General features: G+C 45.9%; 1 protein-coding gene across 1 annotated transcript in view; it reads left to right on the forward strand.

Moving 5' to 3' along the window:
• Window positions 1-3,412: 3,412 nt before the first annotated feature.
• The window catches only part of FAM171A1 (family with sequence similarity 171 member A1), a 130,679-nt gene continuing 107,117 nt past the window's right edge, over window positions 3,413-26,974 (forward strand). Inside the window, exon 1 of the mRNA XM_081227880.1 lies at window positions 3,413-3,635. Coding sequence (XP_081084006.1) covers window positions 3,539-3,635 — 97 coding nt within the window. The 5' untranslated portion in view covers window positions 3,413-3,538. The remainder of the gene's footprint in view (window positions 3,636-26,974) is intronic.

The raw sequence follows: 26,974 nt of genomic DNA on the forward strand, positions 1-26,974 counted from the left end.
TCTGGCTACATTTTATCTAACTTTAATAAAAGCAACAGCAAACAGGAGTTGGAATGTCCATGACACACTTCCTGATCTGTACAAACCTCATACTAAATTTGTTATTCACAGGCAGCTTCTTACTCAGGGGCAGATGAAGGGGAACAGGAGGGCAGGAGGAGAAAGGGGAGAAGGAAGGACAACGCCTCTTGAAATAAATTCAGACAATTAACATTCCACCACATGGGCAGCAACATCAGGAAAGATTTCAATGGAAGAAATAATCTTGGCCTAAGAAACCTTGACACAGAGCCTCTGACATCAAGGTTTCTGGAAAAACTCAGCCAGGAAAAGTTTTGTATATGGCATCACTGCTTTTGGCAGAGAACTCGAAAATTGAAATGAAATGTACAGGCAGGCAACTTCTAAGCAATTTCAAGTAAGTACAGTCATAATTCATCGTTAGTCAAACAATGTGAGATTTTAATAAGAGCAACAGGAAAAGTTCTAGAAGGAAAGAACACTTCTGATTTCCATTGTTCTGCAAACACTCCCTCCCAAGCAGTGATTTATTCCCCCACCCCCCCACCCCAGTTACTAAGTGGGAGTCTGGTTTCTGGAACAGGAGAAAAGGTAAACCATATTCTTTTATTCCAGTAGAGGAGAAGGGTGATTATTTAATTCTTACATAATTCTAGGCAGATGATATGCACAGTGCAGTTGTTTATGTGATTTTGCACAATTTGTGCTTTCTTAGCCTCCCACCCAAGTAGCTGGAAAACATCCACATGGGGAGCCAATGCTCATGGGGGCCTCAGCTCTCTTTTTGGCTTTGAGATGGTTCACTGTGCAAAGTATTTAACCTCCTTCTGTTTCATCTGCAAGATGGGATGGGACTGGTCGTTCCGAAACTGTACAAGCCTCAGCGTTGCTATCAAGGTATATAAACTGTTTCTAAACTGCCATGTCATCCACAGAAATTTTGTCACATGCATAATAATAACAACCATTATCTTGAGCATCTACAAGTCCTGATTGTGACCCAAACTTTAATAGACTCACACTTAGTGTTTACTTAGACTTCTCCCACTCTTAAAAGTTCTAGATCTCTATACTAGAATAGATATAGGACCCCAAATACCAGTGTTTTGGGTGAACAGTGAAGCTTAGGGGGGAAAATGGTATAGAACAAGGTTTTTTGCTTTTTTAAAATTTTATTTTGAATAATGATAGACTCATAAGAAGTTATAAAAATGGTTCAGAGAGGTCCCTTACACCCTGCACCTGGCTCCCCCCCACAGCATCCCCCAGTTGTAACATTTTATATAACTATAGTACATTATCAAAACCAGGAAATTGACATTGCCACAATACCATTCATTAGATACTATTAACTGGATTCAGACTTTACTGTGATTAGAACCCGTTTTTAAAACAATGTGGACACAGCTAGAGGTAACCTGAGTCATTTGCATGAGATTTATTCTTGGAGGGAATTTGAGTTTGCTGTCATCAGACCCAGATACTATGGGCAAATTATTTGTCACTGAGCCTCAGTTTGTTCATCTGTAAAACAGGAATAATAATACCACCCAAGTAGGTTGTCATGAGGAAATACCTCCAGTCCAATGAGAGTGGCATATATAATACTAGGAACTCCAAATATAATAGTGTCCTTGGTTCCCTCATGAGACCTGACACTTCAGCACCCAGGATTCTGTAGGAGTCCCAGGTGCTCTCCCAATAATAACCTGGTTTTCGATTATTCTCGTTACCATTATTATTTTGCTCAGGCTAGTGCTGTCTCTTATAATCAACATCCCTGACAAAGGCACATCCTCAAAAGATATGAAGTGAGAAGTTTCAACTCCGGGTTGGGCTTAATGTCACTTCTCTTAGAAGCAGCCCCTTACCCCAAGAAAGTGATTTGAAAACTTTGGGTCTGCCCTGCTCCAAAAGCCATCCTTCACCAAGCAAGCTAGCTGGCCTGGACTCTTTGTGCTCCTGGGGGCAGGAACCCAAGCTGGACTTGAGGACGGACTGATCTGCATGGTCCTCTCTATGTTCCCCTCCCGTGGCTCTGATGTGGACCCTGGAATTACCCTAAGGCTTTGACGCTGGAAGTTAGAGGAAGAGGCATCAGGCAGTCCCTAATTGTGGGTCTTCTTTTCCACCTTCCCGACTACCTGCCACCCTGTGCAGGTGCCCAATTTGCACTAATTGCAGCCTTGGTCCTGAGGGTGCCAGTAACACCCACAGGGGCTTCCCCTCCTCCTGGTTTTATTGTGTCTCACAATGACTTGTCTCTAATAAGCCAACTGGGCAAGCGCCATGCTTCATTCTCTTTTTGGTACAGTGCCTGCCATACCTTAATGCCCAATTATAAAAATACAATAATAACCCTCCTCTGGCTTACCTTTCTGGAGCCTCTAGTGAGCCTGGTGTGGATTTCCCCAGATCGGGGGTCCTGGGCAGAGGTCCCAGGGTCCCTGCAGTGCACGTTGGGAGACGGGGTGGAGAGAGTCAGGGGGACATGAGGGCTATATGGAGGAAGGTACACAGACAAGAGGGAGTTAAAGAATGGAAGTTGGTGGGTGGGTACCTGAGCTTCAAGGAAGCCTGAGGTTCTCGTTAGCGGAGAGCTTCAACCCTGGGGCCAGGATGACTGTCTTATTCGAACCTTGCCTCTGTCACCCACCAGCTACTTGCTAAGGACAAATTCCTTAACCCTCCCTAGCTTCGATTTTCTCCTCTGTAAATGGGGATAGCAATACCTACCTCATGAAGACAAAAGTGCGAAATAACAAGTACTTAGGGCCTCAATAAGTGTAAATTTCCTCCCCACCGTAACCTTCTAGAAACATCCAAGCCCAACACAACCTGGAGATGTTCGCCTGTCAACACTCAGGCGCCGAGGGCCGCCAACGTACGGTGTACTCGGGCTGGGGGATTCTGTTCCCGCCGACCTTCGGCGTTAGGTGTCAGATCTCCCCTGGGGTTCCTGGGTGGATCGGGACAGGAAGAGCTACAGGATGCCGTGCTCCTGCGCAAACCGAGCGGGCCATCACCTAACCTGGTGCGAGGGTTTCGGCCTGAAAGGCAGCTACTGTTTTTCCCAAGAGGCGAGGTAGGGGGGCAGCGGGGCGGTCTGGACGCCAAGGTCGCGTTCACTGCTCCCGGGAGACAGGGGGGCGCGCGGGGCGGACCCGAGGGGGTGGCCGCTCGGGCGGGCGGGGCACGTGGGCGCGCGGCCGCCAGGTGGCACCACGGCCCGGGGCCTGGGCGCCGCCGCGGGCGGGGCGCGAAGGGGTTAAGGAGGAGGCGGAGGCGCGGCGGCGGCTCTTTCGGGGAAACCCACCGGGGCGCGCGGAGGCGGGAGCGGCCGTGGGCTGCGGGGCCTGGCGCCGCGCCGGGCGGGGGCGCGGCCAATCGGGCGGCGGGCCCGGCGCGCGCGGAGCCAGGCGTTATGGAGGGAGGCGCGGCGGCCGGCTGCCCCTGACGCGCCGCTCCGAGCCGGTGGTCGGCCAGCCCGCGCCGCCCGGGGCCCTGCGGCGCGGAGATGAGCAGGTCGGCGGCGCTCCTGCTTTGCCTGCTGGGCTGCAACGTCTGGAAGGCGGTGACCAAGACGCTGCGGGAACCCGGCGCCAGAACCCAAGGTCGGTGCACGGCGGCGGGCTTTGTGTCGGCCGCGGGCCTGCGGCAGAGGCGGCGGCGGGGCTCCGGGGCCGCATTGTGTCGCCGCGGCCGTCCGAGCCCGAGCCGCCGCCACCGGGCCTGCAGCCCCAGCGTCGCGCTCCCGAGGGGGCGGCGCCGCCCGGGGGCGCCGAGATACCCGGGCAGACGCTCCCGGGCGGCCGCGGGCCGCCGGGGTGCGGGTGGCATCAGCTGTTGCCGCCTCGCGTGGCTGGTGTGGATGCATCCGAGGGTCCTTTATGCGCGCCGCGGACACGCGGCTCCATCTCCTCCTAAGCCCGGGCGAGAACGGCAGCCCCCGGGTCGCCATCGCCCGCTCCCCACCTCGGGGCTCGGTTCTCGGTTCTCGGTTCTCGAAGCCCGATCGCGAAGGCTACGCTCGGCCCTTTTGTTGCGGCGGCCGAGGGGGTGGCCGCCGCCCCTGGGGTGGCCCCTGCGCCCCGGGACCCCGAGGTCCGTGGCCGCTGCCCGCCTCCAGCCTGCCGCAGTTTGGGAAAGTTTCGGGGTCTCCTCCCCCTCCCAATGCGACGTCTTTAACAGGCCTTAAGGGCTCTGCTCGGCGGCCCAGGAGTCATCCCCGGAAGGGGAGAAAGAATTGGAACTGGGAGGCCCTAATCAATTTTTTTTAAAAAAATCATTTCCACGGCTGTGTCGCCAGCTCAAGGCTTTTGTCTAATCTTTGGCCTCTGCAAATATGCTTTCCAGCCCTGGGAGGAATGTACTCGCCTCTGAGAATGGCCACGAGCCTGTCTTTTGCTTTCAAAATAAGAATTTGTTTGGGGGGGAAGCCCGAAGCTTCCTTTGCACGGGTTTGTGCGGTTTAAATCGAGTGCTTCTCTGTTGCCTGGCTTTTCGAAAGGGTGAGTGGGGCCGCCGTAGATGCACATCTGGCGTTCACACAGGACACCAATGCCGGGCCTCGCTGGGCCTCTCTGGTCTCCCGGGAGGGTTTCCCTGCATCCCTGGAGACCCTCACCCGCACCCCGACCCCCAGACTCCTTGCCCGCGTCCTTTCCTCGAGGGAAGGTGTGTGTTCTGTGAAGTCCGCCCAGCAGACGGAATGCACGGGGAGCGCTCCATCCCAGCTCGCTCCATCCTCTTGCTAGGACCCTGCCTTACGCCCTTTTCCATATGCTCGCCCTCTTTCCTTATGGCAAATATTCAGAACCCAGAGCCCGGGAGTGCCTGGGAGCAGAGAACCCTGGTGGTTTTCCACCTCTCATGTTGAGACAGGGAAGGGAGTTTCTACCCACAGTCGGTTGGGGTTTGGTTTGTTACCTACATGTTGAATTCAAGGTTTTCATATTCATCGCTTGCTGTATCATTTGCTGGCGTCTCTTTCATGCGTCGCTTTTTCTATAGCTGTGATGGAACAAGACCATTCTGAATTGTGTATAAATTTAGTAATGTATATTACGGAAGGGGGAACATTGGCAAGGTACAGAAAAGACTGTCTCTTCATGTAGGAAATGAATGTTTAGGACATTAGCTCATCAGTGTTGAATTGTAGCCTCTTTCATTAATCCCCTACTGGTCTTTGAATCAGCTATTTCAATGAATATGATATTTGTGTTTCAACAAGGCCATTAATTCCAAAGAATGGGTGGAATTTTTTGTTTTGCACTTGGAATAGGGATATGGAAACATTAAGTTTGTGCACTTATAAAATAGGGGAAGGCATAGCCTTAACTGGAACAAAAAAGTCATGAAAAAAACCTACTAGGTCTAGGTCAAACACCACATTTTGCAGAGAGCTTGCTGCTAAATATCTTATCTGGTAACGAAAGTCTCAGAAACGGAATATTCTGTGCAGTGAGTGAGAAAAAGTCAACCTGTGAGATATTTCTGCACAGCTAGGAGTACCTTAGTATATTGTGTGTTTGTAGTGGGAGATCAAGTATCTTGGAATATTTTTCCCCAGGATTACTTCCTTGTTTGGGTAGGATGGCTTTTTAAAGAGCTGAGCCCAGGAGCTCTGCCAGGACTCAGGGTCTCACTACCTGGCATCTGGATTTTGAGCTAGTACCGTGTTTTCAGGGAATGGACAATCGCTCCTTTGACTTTAGAAGGTCGCCTTCACCCCACTGAGTTCTTCAAACCATTTTGACACTTATCTTGTAACATCGTTTTAAAATTCATGTCTTCTCTGCTCTCGGGGTTCACATACACAATGAAGACAAATGCTATCTCTGATTTCACTTTGCATTTTCCGCAGCAGGTTGTAGAGGGTTTTGCACAGAGCTGGTGCTCAGGTTGTGTTGAAAGAAGGAGTAAAGGATTGAAGACAGCTAGTGCATATACTAAAGGGCACCGTGCAGACACTTTAAGAAAAAAACTTCATGTTTACCTGCCCGGAAACCTAATTTGTAAGAGTTTTGCTTTTATTGTAGAAACTGTTCCATGAGTCGTACTTTTTTTTTGGCTGCACAGCTTGTGGTATCTTAGTTCCCTGACCAGGGATCAAACCCATGGCCCCTGCAGTGGAAGTGTGGAGTCCTAACCACTGGACCGCCAGGGAAGTCCCTATGAATCATGCACTTTGAACATGCATTGTGCTCTCGTAGATGTTATGCACCAACCAAATTTAGATTAGGAAAAACTACTTAGAGACCTCAAACACGTAAATCATAGGCCAGAGCACCCCAATTAGATTCCTAGGCCTAAATGACACCTTCCTTTTTTTTTTTTTTTTTTCTTTTTTTTATGCGGCACGCGGGCCTCTCACTGTTGTGGCCTCTCCCGTTGCGGAGCACAGGCTCCAGACGCGCAGGCTCAGTGGCCATGGCTCACGGGCCCAGCCGCTCCGCGGCATGTGGGATCTTCCCGGACCGGGGCACGAACCCGTGTCCCCTGCATCGGCAGGCGGACTCTCCACCACTGTGCCACCAGGGAAGCCCGACACCTTCCTTTTTGTTATGTCAGAGGAAACTAACATCTGCAAAATTTCTCGGCATCACTTTGCTCTTTATATATTCAAGATAAAATTTAAAGTTTGGCTCTTCCTACTGTAGCTGCTTTGAATCAGAAAAGGGATTTCAAAGGCAACAGTTAGCTGTCACCATGAGGCTTGGCGTTGCTGGTCATGAATTTGAACCAGCTCCAGATATGATTGCGTGTTTTTATGAAGTGTTTTCATTTGAGTTGCCCTGAAGTGGTCATGGTATCTAATTTTTTTTTCTGGGAATTTATAGAAACCGTTATTCACAAGTATCTACTAATTCTGACTTTCTCCACTTCTTACACAACTGTGCACTAAGACCAGCTTGATAGAGGGGGCCCCTACTTAAAGAGTGGTAAGCTGTGCAGACGTGCTCTATGAGATGTATTCTTGAACCCCAGCACTCTCTTTATGTGCCAGAAGAAAGGTCAGAGCTAGGTTGCTGCTCATTCTCTAACAGTAAAGTATTTTGCAATGATGTGCTATTTTTTTGTTCCTCTCAGAAAAGCTACAATCTATCATAACATTTGAGGTGAATGGTTGGCTGTCTCTCTTCTCTGCAAAAGGTCTATTCCTGGCCAAATTCAAATTTCAGTTTTTAGAACATCGTGATCAGTTGAAAGACCAGGAAGGGATGTAAGCTATCAGGAGGGTCATCCAACAGGCATGACTTATGCTGACAGTATATTAAGAGCATAACATCTAAATAAAACTCATGGGCTCACATCCTGGGAAACTGCAGGACTTGAACTTGCCAAGACCCCTGGACTTCCTTGCACACCAGGTGTGGGAATTCTATGCAGAAGCAACAGCAATGTCTAGGGAATTTCTGGCAAAGTCTTTGAGATGAGTTTAAGAATTATTTTTGTATCCTATTTGTACTTGTCCTGTAATACTTGGTAACATACAGCTTATTAGCTTAGAAATCTAACCAAAAGAAAGAAAATATTGCATGGATTTTCGAACTATTAGCTTGCAAATGAAGGTACTTTCTCAGTTTTAATCAAGCCTTCGTTTTAAACAAATTACTGATATGTCTGTAAATCTGTTTATTTTCATTATTGTTGGCAAATGCTAATTTAGTAGTTCTATTAAATACTGTTTACTAAAAAAGCACACGGAAATAAGTTGGACAGACAACAGACGTGTATAATACTGTATATTGAAGGAAAAGTTGAATATAAAAACATTTCAGAAATCTAGTTGGAAGAATTTGCCCTGTGATAACACATATACATCAATAATGCTTTTATAGTTTGCTTTTATATATGACTTCAGGACCTTTAAAGACCACAGTCCTGGCTAAATTATTCAGTTCCAGCAAAAACGGAAGTGAATGTATTTTAAAAGTACTTTTTAACTTAAGCATCAGCACCCTAAATAGACCAATTCATTATAAGAAGTAATCGTTCTTAAAAATTCTATATTGTGACCCAGTGGTATGCCCTGCATTCAGAAAACCATTACGTACTTTTGTAAAGTCAAACTTGTAAACAGGCAACATTTGAGGCAATTAACCACTTTAGAAAGGGTTTCATAATACGTTCCCTTAAAATAAACAGTTTATTCCGTGTATTTAAGGCGACTCCACCTTCCTCTGATCAAGCCTCTGTTTGAAATGTTTGCCAGCTCCTCTTCCTCTCAGATAAAAGTGAGGCTGCAAACACTTGCCCATTTTTCTTTCATTTACCCCTTGCAGGATCTATTAACCCATAGAGATTCCAGTAATTAAACCCTATTACGTGGATGACTCCAACTTTTCTCTCTCTTGCTTTGACCTGGTGTCATAGCTCTAGTTCCTTCTGTCCAACAAGCTACTGGATGTCTCCATTCAGTGCACGAAGCTGACCTCAAACTCCTCAGCTGCCAGCCTCCTTCTCCAATCCAGCTTACCTTAAGTTCTCTATCAGCTGGACTCAAAATCTGGGTGTCCCCTTAGATCCTTTCTCTACCTTATAATCCATACAGTTGGTAATTTTAAGGGTGCATATAGAGAGCACATTTATGTAGATTTTAAATCCAGGTAGATGCGTTTATATAGTATCAGAAGGCGCTTCTTGGTCAAGTTTATACTTCTTGTTCTGTAGGTGAAGAAACCCAGGCCCAAAGAAGTGAGGGGACCTCAGATAATGGTGTTCTCTAGCCGCACAGACCCTGGGGAAGGTAGAGTCATGGCCTCCAAAGATGTCCATGTCCTAATCTCTGGAACCAGAGAATACAGTAGTGCTTTACATGAGAAGAGGGACTTTGCAGAGCTAATCAACTTAAGGATCTTCAGATGGGAAGATTATCAAGATTATAAAAGGGAGGCAGAAAGATCAGAGTCAGAGAAGGAGGTGTGACAACACAAGCAGAGGGTCAGAGCCAGAGACAGTGAAGATGTTTCACTGCTGGCCATGAAGACAGTGCCAGGGGATGCAGGCGGCCTCTGGACGCTGCAAAATGAGAGGAAATGGATTCTCCCCTAGGGCTTCCAGAAGGAATGCTGCCTTGCCAACATCTTTGCTTTAGCTCCGTGATGCTGATTTGGGGCTTCTGACCTCCAGAACTATAGGATAGTAAATTCATGTTATTTTAAGCCACTGAGTTGTGGTACTTTTCTATGGTAGCAATAGGAAACCAATACAGAGACTGACCCCCAAGGACTGTGAGAGGAGATGCACCCATACAGCCAGGGTAATGGTACAGCTTGGACCACTTTGGGGGACCAAGCTGCTGAAGATACCATTTGGAGGCTTTTTGCATCTGTTTAACAAAATTCTGCCGAATTGGAACCCTGTTGGGGGCCCTTGGGGAGAGCCTTAAGGGCCTTCCCACCATCACCACCAAAATAACTATTTTTTTCCAGAGGAGCCCAGTGGGCTGTGACTTTTATTTGTAAGCAAGGTGCATCCAATTATCGGTGTTCCTTCTAGCACGGGGATTGCTCACACCTGCAGGGAGAAGCGGTAGCCTCTTTTAGAAATTTGGCTTCCTTTTAAACTTGGCTCTAATCCTTGTCGAAACATACCTGTCGGTAACTAAATGAGGTCAAAGAAAGTTACGACTGAATGTCACCATCAGCCCCCGAAGCTATCGTATAATAAAATGATAGGGGACCCCCAACGTGGAACGGCCTCCAGTGTTGTCTCAGAGGCTCAGCACATCCCCTTGATGTTTCTCTGCCTCTCTTGGGCCAGTGAGCCCCACCAGCTCGGGGGCCTGGGACCACGGGAGCCATTAAGGATGCCACCTGCAGGGAAGGGGGGTGGGATGAATTGGGAGATTGGGATTGACATGTGTATACTACTACACATAAAATGGAGAACTAATGAGAACCTACTGTATAGCTCAGGGAACCCTAATACTCTGTGGTGACCTAAATGGGAAGGAAATCCAAGAAGAGGGGATATATGTATATGTACAGCTGACTCACCTTGCTCTACAGCAGAAACTAACACAACGTTGTAAAGCAGCTAGACTCCAGTAAAATTTAAAAAAAAAAAGACGCCTCCTGCACTTGGAGGACAGAGCAGTATGGAAACACCCAGATAATCCTCGACGCTGCCCCGAATACAGGAAGAGGGAGACTGCTTGGCCTCCTGCAGTTCCTATCCCGCTGGGAGCAAAAGGCTAACGTTCACCCGTAGCCCAGAGAAGGGAGCCACCACTGCGGGGGTCGCTGGCGACTTGGTGGAGTGATGTGGGGATGGGAGGAGGGGAAGGATAATGAAGTGTCTCCTCCTGAGGAGAGACCCAAGAATGGACAGAAGCTTGAACCATCTGGATTTCAGGGCTTTAGCCTAAAGGTAAACAAAGATGGGAGAAAGGGAGAGAATGACTCCCTTATTTGCAGGCCGAAGACCTTGCCTCCTGTTAAGGCATCATCCTTGCCTTCCCCTCCCATCTCACCAACATTCCTTCACTCATCTCTCTTCATTTTCCCTCCCAGGTACTTGTGCAAAGCAGCATGTCTTTCTCCCTCTGTTTCAGTCTGTTCTTTCAACCCAGGCTCTTTCCACGTGGCCCTCTTCAAACACCATTTTAATTCATGTTTCTCTCCTGCAGAGACACGTTAACTCCTTTCCCGTTGCCCAAAGTATGGCATCAAAATTATGACGTCTGGCCTTTCCTCACATGCCTGTTCCAGCTTTAGCTCCGTTCTTCGCCAGGTTGAGATCATCCCCTCCGGCTAGAATGTTCCATCCTTGTCCCCTGGGTGATGGTTGTACATCCTCACTTCCCTTCACTCACAGCCATGCTCCCCTTTTCCATTCTTAAAATCCTAAATGTGAAATGTCTACCTTATGAAGACAGTATGCTAAACACTTGTTAGACGATAAAAGGGTGCTGTGGAGGAGACAGTATATTTTGGGGTAAGCTTGATTCTTTAGGGGTGCTTACTTTTTCACATTTTACAATCCAATTGAAGAAGAAATGGAAAAATAAATTAAGGACATCACCAAGGTACTTTAATGTAATTAGGCAAGAATCTCTTGAGTAACATGAAACCGTTAACAGTTGCATGACTAAAATACAGCTGTAAGTTGTCTATGATGTTTATTTCTAGAAATTTCGAGGATTTGTCCACAGTAGACCACAGGAAATTGTATTTGAGAGAGCATAAGCACACAGAACATCACTTAGTGCTCCTCAAAGTTGTAAGTCAGGTAAGACACGTCCTTTTGGTGATCAAATATTGAAGCAGGGACAGCATTGGTTGGACAGTGTTGGTTCTGTAGTGATTTCCAGTATCAGCTGAAGCTCTGAATAATAGTTGCAGAAACAATTAGGTAAAACTCACAGTACTTACAAAGGGTGGGGTGGTAAGATGATCAAATATGGATTTAATATGTTCAAATAGTTTGAGCCCTTAATTGAAGCTTAACTTTATATAAAACATAAACATACTCAAATATGAGAACTGGCAAGATCTTTGAGGATTGTGGGAAGTGGCCAGTGGTGTTGGAAAAGCTGGCTTAGGAGAAATTAACTTGGAAGTGAATACTGAGTTTGTAAAAGATTGGTTTGTTTCTTATTTGTTTTGTTTTGAGCTGTACCCCACAGGGATAGAGAAGCCTGAGTGTAATGAGAAGAGGCAACCATGTCCAAGTCAAATGAACATCTCATTTGCCTAGACTTCTTAGAGCTCAGAATTCGAATAGAAAAGTTATTGAATTCATATTGAAGGAAAGATTTTTAATGTAATTTTGACAGAGCTGAACTAAAGACATAAATGCTTTGATGAAAGCTAGCCTCAATCCATAAGGTGAATCACATTAGTAAGACCTCTGATTTCAAACCAGTAATTAGTAGCAGTCTCATGGATGACTTTGTACCGGTTGTAGTCGAGTGTGGTTGTGCTTTGTTTCCTCAGCCCCACAGTTAGCACTTAGATCTCTCCTCTTAAGAGAGAAGGGTCAACAACAAGCATTTGTTAATGGAAATCTATCTTAACAGAGAGAATTAAAGCACGTGTAACTTGGGTCTCTATTTTATTATTAACATTCTATTTATTTGCCTATTCTTAATTTGTTTGATTATTTATAATTTATAGTTGATTTCTAATAATATTTTATTAATGATTTGGATGAGTACATTGCAGGGATATTGATCATACTTTCTTCTGAAATAAAGACTAAAAGGGGGTGTCTTAGTCCATCCAAGCAGCTGTAACAATACCATAGACTGGTTGGCTTATAAACAGCAGCAGTTTATTTCTCACAGTTTGGGAGGCTGGGAAGTCCAAGATCAAGGTGTTTGCAGATGCGATGCCTGGTGAGAGCCCACTTCTGATTCGTAGATGGCCATCTTTCTGCTGTGTCCTCACGTAGCAGAACGGGTGAGGGAGCTCTCTGAGATCTCTTCTTTTTTTTTTTTTTTTTTTTCTTCCGTATGTGGGCCTCTCACTGTTGTGGCCTCTCCCATTGTGGAGCACAGGCTCTGGATGCGCAGGCTCAACGGCCATGGCTCACAGGCCCAGCCGCTCCGCGGCATGTGGGATTTTCCTGGACTGGGGCACGAACCCGTGTCCCCTGCATTGGCAGGCGGACTCTCAACGACTGTACCACCAGGGAAGGCCAGATCTCTTCTTAATCAGGGCACTAATCCCATTCATGAGGTCCCCACCCTCATGACATAATCACCTCCCAAAGGCCCCATCTTCAGATACCATCACATTAGGGATTAGGTTTCAACATATGAATTTGCGGGGGACACAGACATTCAGTCTATGGCAGGGGGCTTGCAAGATTTAAATCCAAAACCAAACAAACCAACCTCTCCCCAGGCAGTAACTATGAGTTAAAGATAACAAAATTTTAGAATAGAAAGGAAGACTTTTTGTTTTAATCAATGGGGAAAAGACTTGGATCTTTAGGTGACTATAAGATGAGTCAAGTACAAAGTGAGTAGAAAGTATGACTGGTTATCAAAACTGCCTGGGTGATCCTGGGCTGCCTTGAATTTGTGGTTTCTAGAAGGCGGATTAGGAAATAAGCCTGCCGTTTCATGTGCTGGTCTCACCACACTTGGAGGACTGTATTTGGTCCTAGATGCCAGATTGAAGCTTTCTGTTGACCCTCTAGAACACGTTCCAAGGAGAGCTTGAAGTCGGGTCGCTTGGCTTCATATGCTGTGGTTTCCATATCATATGGTCACCTGTCCATAATGTTAGCAAGTGCTGAGCTGGGCCAGAGGCCCCTGTTTTCACACAGTCCTCCAACAGAACCTTATCCTTATTGGTCATCACAGGCTCAGCCCCGAAATAGCTGAACCAAGTTCATCAGATGGAGGAACCCCAGGCATTTCGTTGTTGTTCTTAAAAGCAGAGCAGCTAAGAGGGTAGCCTCAAAGCCTTGTTTGTGAAAGATGGTCCAGTCCCAGAGAGTGTTTGGTCTAAAAAAAATAAAGATACCAGAAGACCTGTTGGGGAACCTCAGATATTTTAAGGGCCATTGCATTTGTTTTCTACGCTACCTTCACAGATTACCCCAAATCAGCGACATGAAGCAGCACCATTATTATCCCACAGTTTCCGTGGGTGGGAAGTGTGGGCACAGCTCAGCTCAGCTGAGTCTCTGCTTAAGGCATCACAAGGCCAAAATCAAAGCATCAGCAGGGCTGTGGTCCTTCTTGGAGGCTCCGGGGAAGAATTTGCTTCCAAACTCAGTCAAGTTGTCATCAGAATTCAGTTCCTTGCAAATAAGAGAGCCGAGGTCCCTGTTTCTTTGCTGGCTGACGGTCGTGAGCCTTTCTTGGTTCCTTAAGGCCACCTGTATCCGTTGTCACCTTGCTCCTTCCACTGACAAACTGGCAGCAGCATGTGGAGTCCTGCTCACGGGTCGTGTCTCTCTGATGTCTCCTTCCACCCTGTCTCTCTGCCCACAGCCAGAGAAAGTTCTCTGCTTTTAAGGGCTCATGTGATTAGGTTGGGCCCACCGGATAATCGAGGACCGTCTCCCCGTCTTCCAGTCCGTAGCCCTCATCACCTCTGCAGTCCTTTTTGCTGTTCAGTGTGACATATTCGAAAGTTCCAGGTGAGGGCGGGGACGGCTTTGGGCATCTCATCCTGCCTGCATCAGCCACAGTGTAAAGATGGGTCACGGCGTCTGCAGTGGATGGGGTGGGTTGGAGGGAGGCAGATTTCCCAGCCGCTGGAGATACTGAGGGGAGCCCAGAGGAAGACGACTGAGGGTGTTCTCTCCGAGTCTCAAGAAGGGTCTTGGACAAGAGGTTTCTCTCCCTTCCTGCCCTGAGACTGTAAGACCCTACACTCTGTGGACTAAGCTCTATCTAAACACTGGAGGCAGCTTATGCAGTGCCAAATTCTATATTTAAAGTGGTCCTGAGGTTTTTGTTTTGTTTTGTTTTTTGCGGTACGCGGGCCTCCCACAGCTGCGGCCTCTCCCGTTGCGGAGCACAGGCTCCTGACGTGCAGGCTCAGCGGCCACGGCTCACGGGCCCAGCCGCTCCGCGGCATGTGGGATCTTCCCGGACCGGGGCACGAACCCGTGTGCCCTGCATCGGCAGGCGGACTCTCAACCACTGCGCCACCAGGGAAGCCCGAGTTTTGTTATTTTGACCCTGAGAACCTAGAAGTGACGTTCCTTTTGACAACTGAGGTTTACTACATTCTTTGAATGATCAATATTTGCAATCTCTCTCTTATACTTCATGTTAAATCAGTGTAATACTGACAGGCAGTCTCAGCTTCACTCACTTAGACATTAAAAAGTCATCAGGATGATTAGCTAACAGGTACTTGGCGCTGATTACCTGCCAGGCATGATGCTGAGCACTTTGATGGATTATCTTTTTTTATATATAATTAATTTATTTTTATTATTTATTATTTTATTTTTGGCTGCGTTGGGTCTTCCTTGCTGCACGAGGGCTTTCTCTAGTTGCGGCGACGGGGTGGGGGGCAGCTCTTCGTCGCGGTGCACGGGCTTCTTATTACGGTGGTTTCTCTTGCTGCAGAGCATGGGCTCTAGGCGCGTGGGCTTCAGTAGTTGTGGTTCGCGGGCTCAGTAGTTGTGGTTCGCGGGCTCAGTAGTTGTGGCTCGCGAGCTCTACAGCACAGGCTCAGTAGTTGTGGTACACAGGCTTAGTTGCTCTGCGGCATGTGGGATCTTCCCGGACTGGGGCTCGAACCCGTGTCCCTTGCATCGGCAGGCGGATTCTTAACCACTGCACCACCAGGGAAGTCCCTTGATGGATTATCTTAGTTTAATCTGCACATCAATCCTGAAAGCTGTAAATATCAGTCTCATTTTATAGAAGAGGAATGTGAGGCACAAAGGAGTTAAACCATTTACCCAAAGTCACACAGTGAGTGACAGAGTCCACCGTGCAGCACTGGGCAGCCTGGCCTTCACCCTCACACTGGGCTGCTTTCTGACTTGGAGGATTAAATTAGAATTTCATGCAATTTTGATCCTCATGGCATTTTACCAGTAATAAGAGGGCTCTGGATGGTCCTGGTCGTTTGTATGGAGAAAGACAAAATACCTGCTGTGTGGTACCCGTTGGCCTTTGAGCCCTGGAAAGCCACCCTGAACATACACTTCTAGGCATCTCCTAAGAGTATCTCCTGGGCTTGGTGGTGTGTGGGATGCACATGTGTAGCAGCTGTAAGGGGCTCTCACTAGTAACTCTCACGATTTCCTGAGGGGGGACCAGTCAAGCAGGGCGGGAGTTGGGGTTACACCCAGCTGGGCCTGGGAGAATCTTCTGGTTTGTGTTCAGAGCCCATTAGTATTTGGCCAGCTGTTTATGTAACAAGAGAAACCTGTTAGAACCCAGCAATTGGACAGTCACGGGTAGGGAAGGATGTGGTTATTTTCGAAACAGCCCTTCATGTATGTTTGGATTTACAGATGCCTTTGTTCTCCTTAGGCATCAACTAGGGGCTTCATTCACTCCAAAGTAGGTGTGAAATACAGTGTTTATTTGATATTTGAACCTACTTGCAAAAGTTTAATCTTTTTCACTCTTGAAAAAAAGCTTCTTAGTTCCTCTTTGCTTATATAATGATCCTGAAAATAGAATTTTAAATGATGCCATTATGGGACTATAATAGATTTTTTCTATCTTATTTCGTGAAAACGTTTGGCCATTAAAAAAGTGAAAGAATTTATAGGGAATACCCCATGCAGGCCACTGAGATTCTACAATTAACATTTTACTATAGTTGCTTTATTACTTATCCATCAGTTCATTCATTCTTCTATCCATCCATTAATCCATCTTATTTTTCAATGAAATTTAAAGCACGTATCAGGTATCAGTTCCCTTTCTTCCTAATACTGCAGCATGTGTATCATTAATTAGTGTTCAATATTTGTTTGATTTCTTTCTCATAGGAAAATTTACATACAAGGAAATACCCAAATCTTAAGTGTTGACCTGTGCATTCACCTATGCAACCCCAAATCCCATTATGATACGGAATATCATTCCAGAAAGTTCCCTCATGCCCCTCTTAGTAAGTCCCTGCCCCCACCCTTTAGGGGAAACCACTGTTGTGATTTTTTCCACCATAGATTACTTTCTTGCCTGTTCTAGAACTTCCTATAAATAGAACCATATGGTATGGACCCTGGCTTCTTTTGTTCACCATAACATTTTTGTCAGAGCCATCCGTTTACTGCTTGTACCAATGGATTGCTTATTTTTATTGCTGAATAATATTACACTGGAGGAATATTCTGCAGTGTGTTCATCCATTCTCCTATTGAGAAACACACAAGTTGTTTCTGGTTTGTGGATATTATAGATAGAGTTGGAGAATGGATTTTATACAGTTGTTCTATGGACATATGTTTTCATTGCTCTTGGGAAAATATCTAGGAGCAGAATCCCTGGGTTATAGGGTAGGTGAATGTTTAGTTTTGAAGGGAACCACTAGGCCTTTTTTCCAGATTGGTTGTGTCTTTCTGTACGCCCATCAAAAAAATATGTGAGAATTTTTGTTGCTCCATATTCTCACCAACACTTGGTAGTGGTAGTCTTCTTAATTTTAGCCGTTTTGGTGGGCAGTTTTACATATATTAGACAGATAGATAGATAGATAATAGACAGATAGATGGCAGGTAGATAAATAGATGATAGATAGATAATAGAAAGACAGACAATATAATGCATACATTTCATTTTCCAGCTGTAATGGCTTTAGTTTTTGAAGAGTATTGGAGCACTTCTAGAAATCAAAATTAAGGTTTCACCATTATGTTTATGTTTATTTTCAACAGTTTTTAATGTGGACTTTAATTTTTCTTTGATATTTTATGAAAGTCCATCACATGACCAGATGAGCTCCTCAATGAGTATCTCATCTGATAATGTAGAACCAGTTGAGAACATATCAACCAGATAAGGCATGGTGCGTGCTCGTGTGTGTGTGTGTGTGTGTGTGTGTGTGTGTGTGTGTGTGTGTCAGGGTAGAGAAGGATTAGGAGAGAAAAAGAAAACAAAAATAACCCTTCCAGAGTCTATTATTTGCATCCTACTAGTGCAAAACTAGAGGTTATATAGGGCTGTTTCAGTGCCTGTTCTCCTCTTTAAAAGAAACCTGAACAGGGATTTCCCTGGTGGCGCAGTGGTTAAGGATCCACCTGCCAATGCAAGGGACACGGGTACGAGCTCTGGTCCGGGAAGATCCCACATGCCGTGGAGCAACTAAGCCCATGCGCCACAACTGCTGAGCCTGCGCTCTAGAGCCCGCGAGCCACAACTACTGAGCCCGTGTGCTGCAACTCCTGAAGCCCACATGCCTAGAGCCTGTGCTCCACAACACAAGAAGCCACCACAGTGAGAAGCCTGTGCCCCACAATGAAGAGTAGCCCCCCTCTCGCCGCAACTAGAGAAAGCCCGCGCGCAGCAATGAAGACCCAACACAGCCAAAAATAAAATAATTCATTAATTAAAAAAAAAAAACTAGGGCTTCCCTGGTGGCGCAGTGGTTGAGAGTCCGCCTGCCGATGCAGGGGACACGGGTTCGTGCCCCTATCCTGGAAGATCCCACATGCCGCGGAGCGGCTGGGCCCGCGAGCCATGGCCGCGGAGCTTGTGTGTCCGGAGCCTGTGCTCCGCAACGGGAGAGGCCACAGCAGTGAGAGGCCCGCGTACAGCAAAAAAAAAAAAAAAAAAAAAAAAAAAAAAAAAAAAACTAAACGTATATGCCAGTTGGAAGGTGCAAGAGTCGATACACTCCAGCAAGTACCAGGATCTCTTAAAATGACTAAGCAGCTTCTAGAAGTTACTTGGGACACTTCATTAACCCTTTTGAGTCATGAATACATTGATTCAATTCCTAATAGTCTAATAGTCTTTTTTAAAGTTAAGATAATAAAGTTCTAAACATATCTATTCACAGAAGTCAGATATTTTGAATCAGAGTTGAGCATACCAAGAGATGACCTGCTGTAAAAAGTGAAATTTCTTGAGATTTAAAATCACCGCTAAAGACTGGGTGTATCATTTGGAAATTGAGACCAGATAGGATTGTCCCCTTATTTCCTCTGCTGTGCCATTAACCTATAGAAATGTACATTGGGTGTTGCAGATGCATGTGCATGTCTGCATGTAGATTTCACAGAACTGAGCCATTCCAGAAATCCTCACTGGGATTCAGGAAAAAGTGGGTGCTTGAGTCAGGTCCTCTTTTTTCAGTTCTGTTTCTTCCCTCATATGGCCTTTCCTAACTTTTAGTCTATTTCAGAGCTGCCTGCTTTTTTTTAGAAGCTATATCCAATGCAAAGAACAGTGACACCTGTGTATGGCTTCCCTGCTGTATATACTGTTGGTACTTTCAGCAAAGGTACTTTCCCCAAGTCCTTTGTCTGACTTCTTTGGACTTCTACCCAGACAGACAGATTTAGTGGCATAAATAGCCTTTCTGTTGTTTATATTAAAATAGAGATTTTATAAAAGGAAAGGATTTTTTCCGAACTTAGAACATTTTCTTGCTGTGATGCTCACGAGATAGGAGTGTTCAGTCTGACGCCTGAATGTGGACCCTCAGAGCCCTGCATTTGTTTGGTGTTTAATGCGATAGAAAAATCATCCTCTGAGAGTTGCTGGTCGCTCTATTATTGTGTCAATATTTTTTGATATTAAGAAAGTCTGTGATTATTCCGAGTTAGGGAAACAGAATAGCATTAGATCCACGTAGGTCTGTTATTCTAAATATTGTAATACAAGAGGGCAGTGCTTCTTGAGGATGGCATGAAAGAAGTTACTTGTGTTTCACGTCATTTGATTATTTAAAATATTCCCATCTAATCAGAGGTTGGAGGAGGTTGGTTTTTAGATGCCTCCTTTAGAACAAGGTTTTTCACTTTTTGCTCAGCTGATCAGTTTCTTTCTTTGTTACCTACCATCTGCTAGACATGTTTGTGACTGTGTGATAAAGCATATGGGAAAGGGATAGAGAAGTCAATGCAGTCAACTGGTGAGTGTGGAGGACACGGTGTCTGCAGTCTGGTCAAGTTTACAGCCCATCTGCTGGAGTCCAGGGAGCCCTTTTAAAATATGGCTCTGCCCTCCAGGCAGAGTACCTGCAGGGTTGTCCCAATGTTACTAGTGTGGCCACAGCAAAATTAGGTCTCCTTCCTAAACAACCTTCCTTGGCAGATACTCCTATGGATACGTTTTTTCCTTTCCTATAAACTTAAAGACTGCCTAGTGAAATTAGACTCAGAAAGTGATCCTTTTAGCTCACTCACCTCTGGGCAGAGCAGACTGTTAAAATGTTTTTTTAATGCACACGTTGTATTTTCTTTAGAACTGATTCTTGTGCTGAAACTTAGGTTTTTGGTTGAAGTTAAAATTGATAAAAATGCTCCTATTATGAACTTTCTCCCCTACTGTTTGAACCAGTTTTTTGAAACTATCTTGATAAACCTCATTTGCCTTTTTAAATTTAAAGATAGAATCATTGCCTATAATGATGGTTCTTTGAGTGTCTTGATGGAAATCTATTAGATGTCATATTAAATATTAAACTTATGCATTCCAAATCAATACATGTTAAAATACTATATAAATGCTAAGTAAATATGAGAAAGGAGTTGCCAGCTCTTAGACCAGGGCTGTTGTTTATGTGTACTCGTTAGATCACATTTTGTTTATTAGGTCGGGCTATTCCCTGCTCCTATCTTCCCATTTCTAAATTCAGAATCCCTAGGGAGATGTTTACCTGAGAGAATAGTCTGGAAAGACTTGAAGTTAGATGCTTCCTCACCTTATCTTCCTGTTAGCTGCTTCATGGCTGATTAGCCATTCTTTATACACCCTTCCCCTCACCTATCTCCACACCCATCTGTCTGCCCACCCACCTATCCGTTCATCCATCCATCCATCCATCCACCCACACACTCATCCACCCATCCATCCATCTATCAACCCACCTATCTATCCATCTACCCATCTTTATACCCACCCATCTGTTCATCCATCCATCCAACAAAGAGTGCTTGCCTTACCTTTCACCACCAAAACATTGATGTTATTATCTTAAATTTATAGGATCCATTAGATTTTCAAGTGCTTTCAGAGCCATTATCTGTTTTGTTCCTCATAATCCTGAGAGGTATTTGGGAGAGAGATTATTCCTTTTTATACATGAAAAGCAATGTGGCTTGCAGTCATGTGCTGGTACAGCGTGGAGGTGGAGGTCCCACCCGCACCCTCCTGTGCTCTCCTCTTAGCGTGTCTCTCAGTGGTTCTAGGGATTCACACTCACTGTTTCTGAGATAATTTTCAAAGATAATTAAGACCCAGCCCCTCTTTTCAGGAACTCAAGCTCCCGTGAGGGGAAAACAGAGATAAGCAAAAAGCGAAGTGTGAAGTGTTGCAGGGGAGGGAATGACTGGCTGGGCTGCGGGAGAGGCTTTCCCACGGAAGAGGCTTTGGAGCCGGGGTTGGAAGGGCCACACCCCCACCCACGTGAATCGTAGCTCTCGGGGGGACATAAGAATAATGGCGTCATCCGCAACCAAGTCTTCTGAGTTTATTGATAAAACATTGGAAAAAGAGCTGGTTTTTCTTTTGTTGGAAAAAGTATCAGTGGAGTTGCTGAATCTGCTAATCAACTCGTGTCTCATCCCACGGGGCATATTGAGTAGTGGGTGTTATTCTTAAGTCTGTGAACTGGTTGCGGCTCCTATCTGTCTTCCTCTCTCCAGTTATTATAAAACCTCTTTTCCCATCTATTCTGCTTGGTTGGTTAATCTTCAACCACATAGTCCAACATCAAAGGCTCTGGCTTTTGCAGCATAACCTTCTGTAACCCGAGCCTCCTCTGCTAATCATGTGTAATTTATTTAGAAGGCAGTTAGGCGTCTTTGTTCCCCACCTCCTTTCCTTTTTCCCCCCATTCTTCTTCTTGCTTTTTCAGTTGAGTTAAGAGAAAGTATCCACCTCACAGCAACCAAAAGGGCACAGAAAGGTCAGCCTCCTTAAAGTCAATTTCAGCCGCAGAAGGAGGAGACTTTGGTGTTTTTTTGTTGTTTTAAATTTTATATTGGAGTATAGTTGATTTACAATTTTGTGTTAGTTTCAGGTGTACAGCAAAATGAGTTAGTTATACATACATTTATTCTTTTTCAGATTCTTTTCCCACATAGGTTATTTCATTTATTTATTTATTGGCTGCGTCAGGTCTTGGTTGCAGCACGCCGGCTCTTTGTTGCGGTGAGGGGCCTTCTCTCTGGTTGTGGCATGCAGGCTCCAGGAGCGAGGGCTCTGTACTTGCGGCGTGTGGGCTTTGTTGCCCCTTGGCGTGTGGGATCTTAGTTCCCCGACCAGGGATCGAACCAGCATACCCTGCATTGCAAGAAGGATTTTTAACCACTGGACCACCAGGGAAGACCCCATATAGGTTATTACTGAGTATTGAGTAGAGTTCCCTGTGCTATACAGTAGGTCTTTGTTTATTATCTATTTTATATATCGTAGTGTGTACATGTTAATCCCAAGCTCCTAATTTATACTTCCCTGCTAAGCTTTCCCCTTGGTAACCACGTTTTCTAAATCTGTGAGTCTGTTTCTGTTTTGTAAATAAGTTCATTTGTATCATTTTTTTAGATTCTACATATAAGTGATTATGATATTTGTCTCTGTCTGTCTGACTTCACTTAGTATGATATTCTCTCGGTGCATCTATGCAAATGGCATTATTTCATCATTTTTTATGGTTGAGTAGTATTCCATTGTATATTTGTACCAGATCTTACTTATCCATTCATCCTAAGTGTTGATGGACACTTAGGTTGCTTGCTTGTCTTGGCTATTGTAAATAGTGCTACAGTGAACATTAGGATGCATGTATCTTTTCGAATTACAGTTTTCCCTGGATATATGCCCAGGAATGGGATTGCAGAATCATATGGTAGCTTTATTTTTAGTTTTTTATGGAACCTCCATACTGTTCTCCTTAGTGGGCGTACCAATTTACATTCCCACCAACAGTGTAGGAGGATTACCTTTTCTCCACACCCTCTCCAGCATTTATTGTTTGTAGACTTTTTGATGATGGCCGTTCTGACCAGTGTGAGGTGACACCTCATTGTAGTTTTGATTTGCATTTCTCTAATAATTAGCGATGTTGAGCATCTTTTCATGGGCTTTTTGGCCATCTGTATGTCTTCTTTGGAGAAGTGTCTATTTAGATCTTCTGCCCATTTTTTTCGATTGGGCTGTTTGCTTTTTTGTTATTGAGCTGCATGAGCTGTTTGTATATTTTGGAGATTAATCCCGTTGTTGAAAGTAACCACTTATGCCTAGATCTTAGTTTGTATAAGAGTTATTGAATGTGCTGTGTTTATCTTTCAAAGTCCAGAAGTGATAGAGATAAAGGAGCTGATGGTAACTATTGTCGTGACGGGGTGGGAGCGATTTAGTTCCCAGAGGAAAAGGCCCCTCTGGTGGTCCTCATGGGAGCAGTGGGGAGACCTCTCAGTATAGGGAGTGGCTGCTTGGGAATCAGGAGGTCACTTTAATTCCCTCACTTTTGCAGGACTTGAAAGGTAAGGTGCAGAGTGTTGTAGGGAGAGCCCGGATTTGAGCTGTTCCTTTATTCACGCGTTCATTCATGGATATTTATTAAACCCCTCCTGCTCTTTGTCAGGCAGTGTAAAATGGATTCATGATCCCTGCTCTGCCAGGGTTTACAGTACGGTGGGTGCAGTGAGCTCTTCAGCAAGCAGGACTGCTGCTCCAGATGGAGACGTGTACACTTAGGTTTGTTTTGGACACCTGTGCATGCAGCCCTGTTCCTTGCTTTTGATGACACCAGCCCTGGCCTCTTCTGTGTGGTTCTAATTACATGTCATCTTTCTGGATAACGGTCTAAGTGACTTCCTAGCTTGCTGTGAAAACACCGGTTTGCTAACGAGTCAATTAACAACTGTCACCCAAAAAAGAAAAGGGAAAAAAATTATATAATCATATCTAAAATTGAACTTGAGAAGCATTTTCCATTTCGCCCCACGCTGTTAGTGTATATAATATAAAAAGTTGACGTTACCTTAGACGGTAGCATGAAGCCAAACTACTTTGAAAAATAAAGGCCTATGGGTCAGAAAGAGAAAAACAAATACCGTATATTAATGCATATATGTGGAACCTAGGAAAATGGTACAGATGAACCGGTTTGCAGGGCAGATATAGAGACACAGATGTAGAGAACAAACGTCTGGACACCAAGGGGGGAAAGTGGCAGGGGGTGGTGGTGTGATGAATTGGGAGATTGGGATTGACATGTATGCACTAATATGTATAAAATAGATAACTAATACGAACCTGCTGTATAAATAAATAAATAGAATTCAAAAATTAAAAAAAAAGGCCTATGGGTAAAGAAAAGGAAGAGTCTGTTACTTTAGAGAAAAGGTAAATACAACTGAAAAATGTTATACAATGAAATGTAATATAATGAAAGGAGCACTTGGTAACTTCCTGAGGTGATGTGCCTAGTCTCCGTATTACCTTTAGGTGTGGAGCGACCAGAAGGAAAGCCAGCCGATCTTGCTCTGCTGACCACTGCTTCCCAAACTCCCGTATGGACGTGTATCCCTGGCAGGTCTGGTTCAACGTGCATCCTGGTCCAGTGGGTCCGGTGTGGCCCCTGAGATGCTGCAGCTCTTACCATGCTGCCGGTCAAGGGACCACACTTGAAATAGTGAGGCTGTCCACTGCCAGTCAGTTCCTCATGTTTAGAGACAGACAGAGGCAGGGCCAGGAAGCAATCTGTTTTGTGTGGCTACTCTCATACGCCCTGTAATTCGGCCACTGCGCCTGCCACCAGGTAAACGCGCTGCTGCTTTTTCCTTAGATTTTTAACATCTCAGTTTAAAGAAAGCTACCTAGAAAATTCATTCTCACCTTATTCAAAGCCTAGCTTCAAGATAGGTAGGTGGGGCTTCCCTGGTGGCACAGTGGTTGAGAATCTGCCTGCCAATGCAGGGGACACGGGTTCGAGCCCTGGTCTGGGAGGATCCCACATGCCACGGAGCAACTGGGCCTGTGAGCCACAACTACTGAGCCTGCGCGTCTGGAGCCTGTGGTCCACAACAAGAGAGGCCGCGATAGTGAGAGGCCCGCGCACCGCGATGAAGAGTGGCCCCCGCTTGCCAAAATAAATAAATAAATTAATAAACTCCTACCAAAAAAAAAAAAAACGATAGGTAGGTGGTGTAGTCCACTTGGGTGCTGTGATGGACACAGATGTCTTGGAAGGGACTGCACATCTTTCTCTATGTTACTCCCTTAAACATCCATACAGTTAAAATGTTTATTATGTACTTAATTATTTATTATGTTTGTTTTGGTTTTTTTTTTTTTGCGGTACGCGGGCCTCTCACTGTTGTGGCCTCTCCCATTGCGGGGCACAGGCTCCGGACGCGCAGGCTCAGCCGCCGTGGCTCACGGGCCCAGCCGCTCCATGGCATGTGGGATCTTCCCGGACCTGGACATGAACCCGTGTCCCCTGCATCGGCAGGCGGACTCTCAACCACTGTGCCACCAGGGAAGCCCACGTGTTCGGTTATCTTTAATCTGCCTTTAGACCATCTCCAGTTGAACTGCGAATGTTTCTGACCTGATGAAAATAATTTCGAGGAGCAACAGAAGTACCGATATTGGTCTGGGTCCAGTTTGCACTTGATATTGAACTGCCTTTTTATACCGTTTCTTTTTCTGTGGAGAGCAGTTCTTACAAACCGTGAAGCTTACACGTTTTTATCCATGTTGTGGTAGTGTGGCTTTTTCAGATTGTGCAAATGGCATCTTGAATAAGTCACTTATTGCCAGCTGTTTGGGGCTCGTTTAAAGAAATAACAGTAACAATGACTGCTGTTACTCAGAGATGTAGAGTCCCCGATTTCTTTTCCATAATTATTTTAAAAGAGTGACGACTGACTAGATCTTTGAGTTTTTTTTTTTTTTTTTAAGAAGATGTTGGGGGTAGGAGTTTATCAATTAATGTATTTATTTTGGCTGTGTCGGGTCTTTGTTTCTGTGTGAGGGCTTCCCCTAGTTGTGGCAAGCGGGGACCATTCTTCATCGCGGTGCGCGGGCCTCTCACTATCGCGGCCTCCCTTCTTGTGGAGCACAGGCTCCAGACACACAGGCTCAGTAGTTGTGGCTCACGGACCTAGTTGCTCCGCGGCATGTGGGATCTTCCCGGACCAGGGCTCGAACCCGTGTCCCCTGCACTGGCAGGCAGATTCTCAACCACTGCGCCACCAGGGAAGCCCCTTTGAGTTGTTTTATTCAAAAGATGTGGTTTTTGCACCACACCTAGATAACACAGTAACACAGCTGCCAGCTGCCCCAGCTGTGTTTACTTCGTTGTCCCTGCGTAGAAGGTGGTTCACGCACTGTCGTGGCAGCAGGATTCCTGGGTGACCTTTTCGTAATTTATCTCCGTGGAGATTCTTGGCTGCCTGAAGAGTCCCAGAGACCTTAGAGGAACCAGCAGAGTGATTCATCTGTGTGAGCCTCTGTCTTTCTGGCTTATGGGAGTTTTGTTTTTGTTTTGTGTTTCTAAATGAAGGAGGTGGAGTTGCATCGCCTAGTCAATTACCTCTTGAAATGTTCATTTCCTCGCCTCCGAAGAGGTGCCACTGCCCAGGTGAAAGCCAGTATGCTCGGGAGTGGGCTTTAGAACCAGCTGGACCAAGGCTAGTTCCTCCTGTAGGACATATGGGGCTTAGGAGGGGACACAAGAGAAAAGAGTTTAAGAAAAGCTCTCTGATCCCCGCCCCCCCGCCGCCCCATCCTGGCCCACAGCATCCCAGCCTTCAGCCCTGAGCCATGTGATCAGGGTCTTCCTGCCTGAGGCTCCACCTCTTTATCTCGGCATATCTTGAGGCCTCTCCCACCCAAAGACACACCTGTGAAACAGCACCTCCGTGGCCCTGTCATCCCTCAGACCGTCCACTTCTCACGCCCCATTGCCACAGATGCTGCTGTCTGTGTCGTCTCTCCATTGTCACCCCCAAGTCATCCCTTAACCCTCTGCTTTCCCTCTCCCTTGACCCCGGCCTCTCCATCTCCATGACATGCCATCCAGGCTCTCTTGGCAGTAGCTTCTCCTGCTTCCTCTCCTCCTGCTGGGGCTGCCCTTTCTTAGTCTCCTTCGGGTCCCTCCTTTCTTCCACTTCCCCTTGAGAGGAAGATGTGATCCAGGTCTCCCTCCGTGGACCCCCCAGAGCATCCTCTCTCCTCTGGGGCTTCCATTCCCAGCCGTCTTCCTGATGGACTCCCCAGTCTCAGTCCCCTGTCCAGCCTCCCTCCTCAATGCCCATCTGTGCTTTTGCTGTTTGGTGTCTTCTCTCCTGGGAGCCCAGCTCTCGGGCTTTGCCGTGCCTTTGCACC

This window comes from Mesoplodon bidens, assembly GCF_964165515.1.
Source record: "Mesoplodon bidens genome assembly, chromosome: 3".
Taxonomy (NCBI): domain Eukaryota; kingdom Metazoa; phylum Chordata; class Mammalia; order Artiodactyla; family Ziphiidae; genus Mesoplodon; species Mesoplodon bidens.